This window comes from Leuciscus leuciscus (genome assembly GCF_965113295.1).
Source record: "Leuciscus leuciscus genome assembly, chromosome: 25".
NCBI classification, from domain to species: domain Eukaryota; kingdom Metazoa; phylum Chordata; class Actinopteri; order Cypriniformes; family Leuciscidae; genus Leuciscus; species Leuciscus leuciscus.
This window is the reverse complement of record NC_138724.1, coordinates 26,725,733-26,737,911: the sequence shown is the minus strand read 5'-3', so window position 1 is coordinate 26,737,911 and position 12,179 is coordinate 26,725,733. Positions and strand designations below refer to the sequence as shown.

Here is a 12,179-nt window from a genome sequence, read left to right as displayed (position 1 = left end):
CTGTAGTGGACATTATATTTTAGTGAATTTCTCTGACACCATACATGTCACAACCTGTAGAGCACATTCAATGACATTAATTTAGTGATGCAATGTAGCACTCTTATGGAAATATGATAATATAGTGTAATTATAATTTAAATCGGAATACTTTTCAAATTGTATTTCATAATCAAACATCTCAGGAAAACGTTAGGGGGTTTCAAATTAAAAAATGACTTTGTTACAGAACAGGGCATTGATTTCATACATGTCCACTGTAGAGACATCAGGACTTATATAATGTTTATCAGGCATTTTGTGAGACACAACAAGTGAATATGGAAATAAGTCATACATCAATATTCCTATGAAATATCAGATATTATTAGTAAAAATGTTGCTAATTATTACTCCAATTATCACACTTCTTTTTTCATTAAAATGTTGCTCCAAGAACACATTAATGTGCACATTAGATACAGTGTAGACACATTGCATTAAATGGGAATATACATTTTTGGCCATTTTACCCACATATTGCATAAAGTAAATGGTGCTTCAATTCATTCCGTTATATCTTTCATAACATAGTTGAGAATCATCTGTATACAAATTTTAGTTAAAATAAATCCCGAAACCCCAACATTTATTGGTGATTGAAAAAAAAAAAATCCCATTGTTATTGCCTATACATATAATTTCATGTCATTTTTTTTTTAAACAACTGAGTCCTGGTGTCCACTACAGAGGACATAGCATAACGTATGAATAAAATATCATTTTTCAAAAAGTTTTTTTTTTTACCATTTGTTTCTTACGCTCTAAACAATGTGATGACATGAAAAAAACTAAATTCAAAACATTTTTCTATTTTTTTTATATAAAATTAGATTAAAATTTAATAAATACATAACACATTTAACAGTGATTTACTAAAGTGAGTAGGAAAATATATAATAATGTAACTTAATAGAAACTAAAATTTCTATAATGTTTCTGTATATGAATTGAGTGTTTATAAAATATGCCTTTTCAATTTGATCATATTTGGGGGTCTGTGAGATTTAAAAGATTGAAAATCAGGATGTTGTGTTTTAACCACTGACCTTATTTTACTTGAAAACTGCTTTTCACTCCAGAAGCAACTCAGGCTTCTTACCTGGGGTTTCAGACAACAACTGAAACAGCTCTGTAGTCATGCAGAACTAAACTACGACAAGAACCTTAGCAAAAAATAAAGAAAAACAACTTATCATAAAACTATGATATGACCCATTTAAAAGCAAATCGCCATAGTAAGGCGGCCTTTGTATCATAGCGCAGGATTCTTTGGAGACATTGGTTCACTAGAAAGCCGTTTCTAATATTCCTCCTTTTGGGAATTATTATTTAGAGCCACGTACCTGACCAATCAGAGACGCTGATCGAGCGCAATGCCCCGCCCTTTCCAGTGACGTGTTGTTGCTCCGCCTCTTCTTTTTTGAACGTCCGCTTTGATGAACGAGACTAGAGACGCACATCTAATGTTTGATACATCAGTAAGTACTAAAGTTTTATCATAAAACTTGTTTCTGTTAAATGAGTAACATCATTCTTTTGATGGTTAGTCAAAGTGAGTCATTTGAAAGGATAGAGTGAGATCTCAGCTCCCTCTGTCTGTTTCTTTGCATTGGTAAAACTTTTATTTTGTTCACGGTGATCAAAGTGCAGTTTGTCACGGGTTTAAAAGGCACCTATATAGTAAAAGTATAGGGGTAAAAAACTCACATAATTATGTAAAAAAAGAAGAAAAAGACCCCAAACAATTCTGAAAGAATGTGAATGCCTTTTGCATAGATTTTTGTGCATCATTTTAATAATTATAACTAAATGTTGAGTGGAAAATTACCATAATAATGATATTTTAAGAGATTTGCTGACCTTGATATAGCCATGAGGTTCTGTTTGTGATATAATTTTCAGTTTTACTGTTATTTTATGTTTTTTTGTCACCTGACAAAATCTAAGTTACACTTTCCATCTTTTCCATATGTTTTTCTTTTGCCAGACGGCAGAATTGCCCCAAAATGACCTCTGACCCTGTGGACCCGTACATCTTCACCTCTGACTCTCTGCCCTCTGACCCTCGCTTCATGCCACCGCTGGTCAACGGGCTGCTGGGATGGAGAGTGTTTGATTCAATTATGCATATGAGCGAGGTTTATAATGGTGAAGGCGGGACTTGTCACCGCGGCAACATTCCATGTCCACTAGCAGTTCAAGTGAAGACGGCAGAAGTGGGACGACACACGTACAAGTTAGACATGCACACAGGTTAGAACACACACAAACACACAAACGCACACACACATGTAATACTTCATTTAAACATATACTACAAGACTCTCTCTCTCTCTCTCTGTCTCAGGTATTTTCTCTCATACCGTGGTCACTCCTCGTTTCGAGGCCACTCAGGTTTTGTACGCTCACCGACAGCAATCAAATCTTCTGGTCACGGAAGTTCTCCTTAAGCGCTTTGAAACCAGTGCTGAACCAATCACGATTCAGCTAGAGAGTTCTTTCAAACCCCAAAGTGATGACATTGATTTCCAGAATGCAGCAGACTACAAGGGTGGGAGGTACATCCGCTTTATGATATTAGCATTCTGAATTGCAATTGGACTTCTTTTTTTGTATATATTTGCATGCCTAATTGCAATTGGTGTGTTCGACTTCGGCTGTGGCTGGACTTAACCGATCAGCAAGATTTGCAGTCTTGGAAGAGTTTAAAAACAGAGCCGTTAAGACATACGCTCTCTGCTTCTCATAGTGACGTGATTCACCGCCATAGAGCGCAACAGTCGGTTCCGGAAGTAAAACCTCCTTTCATTTTCTTCATAGGGAAATTGATTTTTAATGACGAACTTTAAAATGTTTAAAGACAGACCTACTGTGAGTTCAGAGGTCTTTAATCAGTGGTATATGCTTTGTTTGAAGCCATCTGTTTGCATTATTTCAACTTATTTAAAAAATAATGGTTTAACAGCGGAATTTGTGGTGGAAAACTACATTACCCATAATGCTGTACAAAAAGTCCACCAATCAGAGTTGCAGGGAACAAATCACGCCAAAAGAGCTCTTTAGCTCCGCCCACTCCATTGATGCACGGCAAATGACGTAATCTCTTTATATTTCTCCATTACTTTTCGCCTACTTTCTACATAGTACTCGTTTTTCGATGATTCACGTTATAAAACTGATTGGTCTGTGCAGCGCCGCATGAAGTCAAACACACATAAACACTACATGTGTCATCAGACTCTTTCTTCTCCTCAGGCATATTTTTGGACAGACCGTCTCTTCAGAGATTCCTGGAGGAACCCGTCCATCTGTGCACCTGATCTGGACGCCCATCGCATCTACTCTTACCCTCCCGCCCGACCAGAGCCAGTCCAGCTGGGTTTTCCTGGTTGCCCTTGCTGGGAGCGACAAGAGCGCCAAATCATGTTTTGATACTGGTTTGGGGCTTATTGATACTGGTGACTTACGCCCCTCCCACCTCAGGAGTTGGGCGGAGCTCTGGAAGGGGAGCAGCATTGAGGTGATGGGAGACGAGACCCTGAACCGGGCTCTGATTGGCTGCATGTTTTATCTTTTCAGTTCATTCCCATCTTCAATTGAGGAGTCGAACGGACCGTTTGTGTTTGGAGGGATCAGTCCGGGGGGGTTGTCAAACGGGAGCAAAGATGAGGATTACCTCGGGCATGTGTTCTGGGACCAGGTGAGTTTAAAGTCAGCATGAGACGGAAGTTGAGATTTTTCTTCTGTATTGTGACGTATAAGTGAAACGGCTTCAAAAACGGATGTTTTGTCTATGGGGAATTGATTGGATGGTTGAGGTTCGGTATTGGTGGATCTCATGTGAGTGACTCATCAGAGAAGAGGAGATATGAGGATGAATGGGAAGTTATTTTGATTTAAGATTACCAGGGAACCTGAATTTAAAATAAAAAGATGTGCATGGATTAATGCGTTTATAATAAATACTGCAATATGCCATAAAAAATATTTCAGGATGACTTTAATACAATTCATCAGGTACAGCATTGGGAATTTCACTTTACATTACATTATGATTTTTCTCACAATTTTAAAAACAAAAATAAACGAGTTATAATTATTTTTATGATAATTGATAATATGATACAAATGCTGTCATCAGAACTGAACTTCTATGGAACCCCTTGAAAAATGATGATCCCCTTCCTAAAATATAAAGACAACTAAATATATTTGTGCATGAAAATGCATTTACTGTGTGGGAAAAACATTACAGGTTTATTGTAAAGACAGCTTGTTGTTTACAATACTAAAACATAAGTATTGATTATTAAACAAAATAATTAAAATATTTAAAATATTCTATTTCATTAAAAAAAAACACGGTAAAATCAGTAATATTATGAAATATTATTGCATTTTAAATATATTTTTATACCTCACGATTTATAATATATATATATAATCTCATGATTTCTGACCATTCTTTAGAAATAAAGTGAATTGGTAGTCATATCAAATTATTATTATCAATTATCTTATGTTAACACATTTACTCTATTAAACTTCTTAGATTTTGCATGGACTCCCAGCCAGAGCCGACTGGGTCCCGTTCAGTTTGAAAAACCATATTTTGACTCTGGCTCTCTGGCTCCCCCTGCAGGACACGTGGATGTTCCCCAGTGTTGCTCTATTTTATCCCAGTCTGGCGAGATGGGTCTGTCTGCGGACTGCAAGAGAGGGGAGTAACAGGAAGTGGGCGTAACTTGAAGTGGGCGTAACTTGAAGTTGTCCAAATCACACAGAACCACACGATATGTCAAACTCAAAATGAGGAGATGTCGGCAAGATGCCAGCTCGTATAGAGACATTTAGTAATGTCGTAAGTTTAACATTTAAACCACATTATTAGATTACCCTTTGACTTTATGAATACACATAAATGACAGCTTGGCAATATATTAAAGGTTTTTATTCAATATTATTTCAAAAAAAAAAATTCAGCACATGTAGTCAGAGGTACAGAAAAATAATAATAATTCAGCAAATAAGGAAATTGTTTTATTTATTTTAATCATGTTTGTTAAAAGTATGTTGAATGATGTTAGTTCATTTGTGCAACCATGTATTTGCTATAATGATGAAAATATTTGAAAACCAGTTAAAATCAAGTAGCCTAATGATGCAATCCTTAGTTTAAATCTTAATTTTTGAGTGTATGCAGAATTAAATGGATGAAAAATTGTCATGTCACGTGATATTTTATTTAATGTGACAGAAAAAAAAGACAGTAACACCAGTGACACACAATGAATTACCAATGACATACATAAGACCAAAGATCATTATTCTTCAATAATAATAATAATAATATAATCCTTAAGGTTTTTTTTATAGCACAATTCACACCCAGCGGTAATTCAGGAAAAAAAATATCCGAATGCTCCACGTGAAACTTCGGTCTTCCGATCTTTTACCATCGTGTCAATTCTCAATTGATTTTGATTAATATGCGCGAGGGAGCGAGAGAGAGCCAGACAGTTTGAAGACGCGCGCGCGCGCGACCGGGGCTCTCTCTCTCTCTCTCTGCTCGTTCCTATCGCAAGCGCAGCAGTCATCTACATCATTTACCGATCAAATAAGGCTTTGGCGAGACAAAAAATCGCTTGTGAGAGAGACGCGTGAGTGACAGAGAGACGGAGGGAGAGCAGGGAAAGGAAATGCAGCTGAATGAATATGCTACGTGTTTTAAATAGCGAGCGTACTTTTTATTTATTTTTTTTATAACGAAACGCAATATGTTGCGGCCGGTGTTGATTCTGTGGCGCACCGCCACGAATTAGTCTATGTGTGGGAAACACTGTTTGTTCTGTTTATGTTAAACTCGTGCGAGAGCGATTCAAAAGCATTCAGAACTGTCTGTTTGCTCTTATCGCTCTCGCGGTACTTTGATATCATACACCGACCGGTCTGTGCCGCGCAGCTTTAAGTCGAAAAAAACAGTGAGCAACTTGAAGTGGACGTAACTTGAAATGACGTAACTTGAAGGGGCGTAACTTGAAGTGGGCGTAACTTGAAATGACGTAATTTGAAGGGGCGTAACTTGAAGTCTTGCAGGATGCAGACAGATTCTATTGAGTCTGGCCAGGGCTGTACTGGAGTACCGTGTGGGAACAGTAGAAGGTGCTCAAGCAAACGCCCAGCAGATGGGCTACAAGGTGCAGTTGGTAACCGGGTGTTGTTTCTGAATCATCTGTAGCTTTATGTACTCTTATATACAGCTTTCCTCCCCATTTAATCAGGGATTGAAGTTTGCGTGGGAGAGTGCGGGAACGGGCCGGGACGTTTGTCCAGAGGAGATTTATGCACAGCAGGAGGTCCACATCAATGGAGACGTGGTTCTGGCTTTCCAGCAGTACTTCTACCTCACACAGGTAAAGAGGACACACTCGTAAACACTCCTACACCTGTACCAGAAACGCATCTTCCGTTCGTCATCCATCACAGGACCTGGAGATGTTCACAGAGGGGCGGGGCAGTGAGGTGGTGTGGGGCGTGGCTGACTACTGGGTCTCACGGGTCACATGGGACCCGACTGACCAGCAGTACCATATCAAAGGTGAACAGTGACATCATCCGTCATCATGGGTTATTATCTCTAACTAAAACTAAACTAATATATATAACGGAAATAAGTGTAAGTAGAAGCATTGAAATTACTAAATGGAAATAAAATAAAAATTAAATTAAATTAAATTAAACCTTAACAATAATATTTATAAAGAACAAAACTTAATAAATTGGCAAAAGCACATAACAAAATTACTCATTTAAAACTACTAAAATAAACAAACAATTCAATGAAAACTGAAAATATCAAAATAAAAGCTCATTCAAAATATTAATTAAAAAAATTCTCATATAGTGTATATAATAGTATTATACAATATAGTATAATAAATAATACTAAAACAATACTGGTTATAACATCATCGGCCATGCATGTATTCAGATACTTGAAGTAATAACTGAATGTTTTGTATTTATATCATATTACACCAATAATTTTTTCATGGTACATTCAGGGTTTAATTTTTTTTTGTATTAATTACAAATTAAATAATAAATATATAATAAATAAAATGAATATTATTCAATTATATTAGCATTTCTTTTATTTATTAGATATAATAAATGTAAATAATAAATGTTATTTATTAGATATAAAAATGTAAATAATAAAATAAATATTATTTAATTATATTAACTTTTTTTATTATACTTTATTAGTATAATGCATAAAATAAACACTAATTAATTAATAAATAAATAAATAAATATGAACAAAGTGAAATTCCACATTAGAACCAGTGTAAACTTGCCAAATCCAGTCTTGTTTTGATATGGTTATGAAAGCTTCTTTATGTGGTTTTGTTTTGTTTGTCCATTAGGTGTGATTCCTCCTGATGAATACTACTTTACTGTTGACAACTCAGTGTTCACCAATGCCGTCGCCCAAAGCAGGTGTGTGTGTGTGTGTGTGTGTGTGTGTGTGTGTGTGTGTGTGTGTGTGTGTGTGTGTGTGTGTGTGTGTGTGTGTGTGTGTGTGTGTGTGTGTGTGTGTGTGTGTGTGTGTGTGTGTGTCCATAATCACTCAATACTGAGGTTTAGGGATTCGAACAAATCCCTGACTCTCAGTGCTAAACTCAATCCTGAACCTTTAATGCTACAGACGTGAATGATGTCTCGAATCCTGTGATAGATGAGCTGTTACTTTTCTAGGCAATCAAACTTACGATTTTCAGCCAGTGTACGATAAAACAACCAACAAATCCCACAGACCTGCACTGAATATTGAGGGTATATAGCAGATATGAGATATCTGTCTTTCGTTCTCTCTAATGTTCAGTCTTCAGTTTGCCGTGGAGTTGTGTGGCCTGTTAGCGCAGACGGCTCCTCCAGAATGGCAGGACGTTGCTGATAAGATCAAGATTCCCTTTGACCCAGAACTGAAGTATCACCCGGAGTTTGACGGCTACACGCAGGGTAAGACGCCCTCATCAGCATCATGTTCATGTTGTAGTAATCATTATAATCATACGCCAGATTTACCTTTCTTAAAGGGATACTTCACCGATTAGCATTAAGCTTTGTATCAGTAGAAACCCGGTAGTATTTTGGAATGACCGTGCTTCCCCCCCCTCATGTCCCCCTGAGACGAGAGATTTCTGTATTGTGTGTCTGGGGAAAAAACTCTGATGACGCAAAAATGGTCATTTAGCTCATCTGAGGCTTTTTTATCCAGAGGCGAGAGACTACAGCCAATAGGAGGAGCTCGTCCCGCATGTGTTCATCCCGCCCATAGGGGGATCTCACCATAAAACGCCGTCTTTTCAGTTTCGAGTCGACTAGTAGCCTAGCTGTATCATTTCTCCTGATACTGCCCTCCGTAACCGGTAGGCGTGGCTTGGGAGTGTCCTCGTAGGGCAGCGAAGCAAGTGCATTCTGGGAGTTGTAGTCTTTCATCCACATGAACCAAAAATACATTTTCTGGCTTTTCTCAGTCTAGAAGGCACCAACTTCTAAAATAATTTCACATTTCTACAACATAAATGACCCAATTTAAATACACATTCATCTTTCCAGCGGTGAAATATCCCTTTAACAAGGACACCTCAGAAATTGAGTGCTGCGGGAATGAGTCCTAAAACCCAGAAATGAGTTCATTTTAGAACTTCCTGTTTCCTTGTCTCAAAGTCAATAGGTTTTTGAAAGATTAATTTTTTTTTAGTAAATGCTTGAAATAAGGTCTGTGGTCAACACAAGATCAAGACATTTTCACCTTTCGTTCTACAATATAAACTACATGGTAATACTTGTCTTGGAAAAAGCCGGTTGCTAACAAGTGTCTAAATGAGACATTAAACGTCACCAGACGAACAGGGAAACTCATCTACACACTAGTCCGCTTTCACAGCCGTAATCGCGCTCTTGCAAACTAGTATAGTTCAAACTTTCGAGGAAAGTGTTTTGTAATAGACTGTAAAATGGTTGTGTAGTTCCTTCCTTTATAGCTTAACTTTAGCTTTTGGGGATATTTAATTTAATTTTATCAATCAATAAATTCCTCTTGAAACAAACTTTGTTGTATTATTTTAATTTAATACTGTGAAGCTGCTTTGATACAATCTGTATTGTGAAAAGCGCTATACAAATAAACTTGACTTGACTTGACTTGACTTTTGTTCTTCTGATTATGTATATAGGCTTCAAAATTCATAAAAGTTGTGAATATGATCACAATGAACAAAACTCTTCAACCACTTTTGTTGGGCACAGAGCTTATTTTCTGCAATAATCCAATAGGCAAAGAAAAAATCATGTGATGCGAATTTACAAAATACATCATCACTGCAGCGCTCTATACATGTGACACCATTTCTGAATATTATTTCTTGCAAAAGTTTACATTTGATATTTTCCACAGGAAGTCGAGTCAAGCAGGCGGACGTGGTGTTGCTCGGATACCCGCTGACCCTCCCCATGACCCCCGAGGTCAGACGCAATGATCTGGAAACATACGAGGCCGTCACAGATCCGCTCGGACCAGCCATGACGTGGGTAAGTCACGCACTATGCTTTACCCATCATGCTTTGTGTGGGATGCGTGTTTGCATGGGGGTTATTCTGTAAAACAGGTTGCATCGCTTCCGGTCTTTAGTATGTGCGTCGTTAAATATAGGACCGTTTTACTCGAGATGCCTTCAAAGGAGCGAGCAATCATTTAGATGTTTTAATCAAATAAAAATGCCAACAATAATATAACTAGCTAGGTTTGCTGATAGTTCACACAAAAATGTAAATTCTGTCATTATTTACTCACCCTCATGTCGTTCCAAACCCGTAGACATTTATTTGTTCATCTTTGGAACATAAATGAAGATCTTTTAATGAAATCTGAGAGCAATAGATAGAATAGAGTAGAATTGTTTTCCTGTTTGTTCATGTGACCTTCGACATAAAGCCTATGATTATCTGTGAATCCAAAAAGTTGGATAAATGTGTGTGTGTGTGTGTGTGTGTGTGTGTGTGTGTGTGTGTGTCTGTTTGTAGGGCATGTTTGCTTTAGGGTGGCTGGAACTTGGAGAGGCTGAAAAAGCCCAAAAGCTTCTGCAGAAATGCTTCAAAAATATCCAGAAACCCTTTCAGGTACGACACACCCCTCTCTCTGCAGATGCCGGCATGTCTCATACTATATTTGCATACTATTTATTTACCTTATTTTTGCTTGCTACATGCAATAGGTATGCTATGCACTTTTTCTGAATTAAGTTTGCAAGCAGAGCACATTTTATGGAAAACTTATCCTTCCTTTTTTTTTTTTTTTATAAAAATAATTTTTTCATCACAAAATATGAAGCAGCCCAACGGTTTTCAACACTGATGATAATAATCAAAAATGTTTCTTGAGCATCAAATCATCATATTAGAATGATTTCTGAAGGATCATGTGACACTGAAGACTGGAGTAATGATGCTGAACATTCAGCTTTGATCACAGGAATAAATTACATTTTATAATATATTTAAATAGAAAATTGTTATTTTAAATTGTAATAATATTTCACAAATCATTAAATTTAAATGAATTGATGTTAAATTTAATTTCGATGAAAAAATATAGTGCCTCGCACACCCAAATCATTCTGCGGTGCATAAGATAAAAGTAAAATATAGACTATAAAATCCCACACACTACTTGATTCAATTTAAATAAAAAATTTTACACAAATGGAATCAAAACTGCACATTAAATGGTTGTTTCTGGCACAGAATAACAAAAATAAAACTTTCATCTCATTTGACTTTTTAATCTCACAATTTTAATGCAATTGCGATACAAACTGTTTTAACTCAATTATCTTTTTTTATTCTGTGGCAGAAACAAGCGTTCATAGATGATTACAGAATTAAATATGCAATACAGTATAATGAGTTTATGTGACAACAATGAAACATTTATTGTTACATACAGCAATATATAAAAATAAATAAATAGGCATTATGCTTTACATCGTACACAATATCTATGAAGCAGTACTCCAGTATTCTACAGTCTCTCTCTCTCTGTGTGTGTGTGTGTGTGTGTGTGTGTGTGTGTGTGTGTGTGTGTGTGTGTGTGTGCAGGTGTGGAGTGAGTCGGCTGATGGCTCTGGGTGTGTGAACTTCCTCACTGGTATGGGCGGCTTTCTGCAGGCGCTGCTGTTTGGCTACACCGGCTTCAGGTGACAAAATCACTACAAGCTGAGAGAGAGAGAGAGAGAGAGAGAGAGAGGCTTTATCACACACACATCTGGACTTGACGTTGTGTGTTGTTCCTGTCCTGTGTTGCACAGAGTGCAGAAGGATCATCTGACCTTTGCTCCGCTGCTCCCACTGGACATCGACGCTCTCAGCGTGAGAGGAGTGAGTTATCTCGGCAACAAGATGGACTGGTGTGTAAAGAGTGCGGAAGTGAGTGTTTCAGTGAGGAAGTCTGGGAATAAGGAGCCGTTCGCTCTTGAACTCGTCCTGAATACTGGAACTACAATTCCACTTATTCCAGGTAATAAACTAACAGACATATGATGAATGGTGTTTGCTATTCAGAATAAATGAATGGTTTTAATTGACTGTTGTCCACAGGAGAGTCAGTGACGTTTCCACGGCAGCCCGGTCAGATCCGGAGAGTGAATCCCGGTTTTTACAGCCCGGTCTGATGATCCACATCACTAACGGCTGTCTGGTGTTTGGGTTTCCAAGTTTTGGAAGAGTTCATACTTTTTTTATAAACACTTGAATAAAACATTTGTACACTTGTATGGTATATTAAAAAAAATCACATTTTACTTTAATAATGTTGTGTGATAAATGCCAAATATTTGAATTATATTATAATTGTTACATGAATCACAGTATACTCTGGAAATATTGACAAATCTGTTTACAATAAAATTGTTGATATGGTTTTTGAAAAAAAAGAAAATGGACCCAAAGTTGGATTGAAAATCAAGTGCAATCTCATAGTTTGTAGTTTTATTTGGGTGATTTCTACCAAACACTTTTATAATAAATAGCAACAAAAAAAAATCTATAAGGTAATAAATTGTTTTTATTCC

General features: G+C 37.0%; 1 protein-coding gene across 2 annotated transcripts; it reads left to right on the top strand.

Annotated features, from left to right (window-relative positions):
* The first annotated feature begins 1,365 nt into the window (after window positions 1-1,365).
* On the top strand, window positions 1,366-12,045 carry pgghg (protein-glucosylgalactosylhydroxylysine glucosidase). Of its 2 annotated transcripts, none has more exons than XM_082159098.1 (15): window positions 1,366-1,520; window positions 2,030-2,295; window positions 2,390-2,600; window positions 3,298-3,742; window positions 4,685-4,731; window positions 6,167-6,239; window positions 6,324-6,455; window positions 6,529-6,640; window positions 7,473-7,545; window positions 7,931-8,067; window positions 9,509-9,642; window positions 10,135-10,230; window positions 11,209-11,306; window positions 11,418-11,626; window positions 11,707-12,045. In XM_082159098.1, exons 2-15 carry the CDS (start codon window positions 2,049-2,051, stop codon window positions 11,778-11,780), a joined length of 2,088 nt encoding a protein of 695 aa, XP_082015224.1. In that variant the 5' UTR covers window positions 1,366-1,520; window positions 2,030-2,048; the 3' UTR covers window positions 11,781-12,045. The 2 variants fall into 2 exon arrangements, with proteins under 2 accessions (XP_082015224.1, XP_082015223.1); XM_082159097.1 differs by having other exon boundaries at window positions 4,595-4,731.
* The last annotated feature ends 134 nt before the right edge of the window (window positions 12,046-12,179 follow it).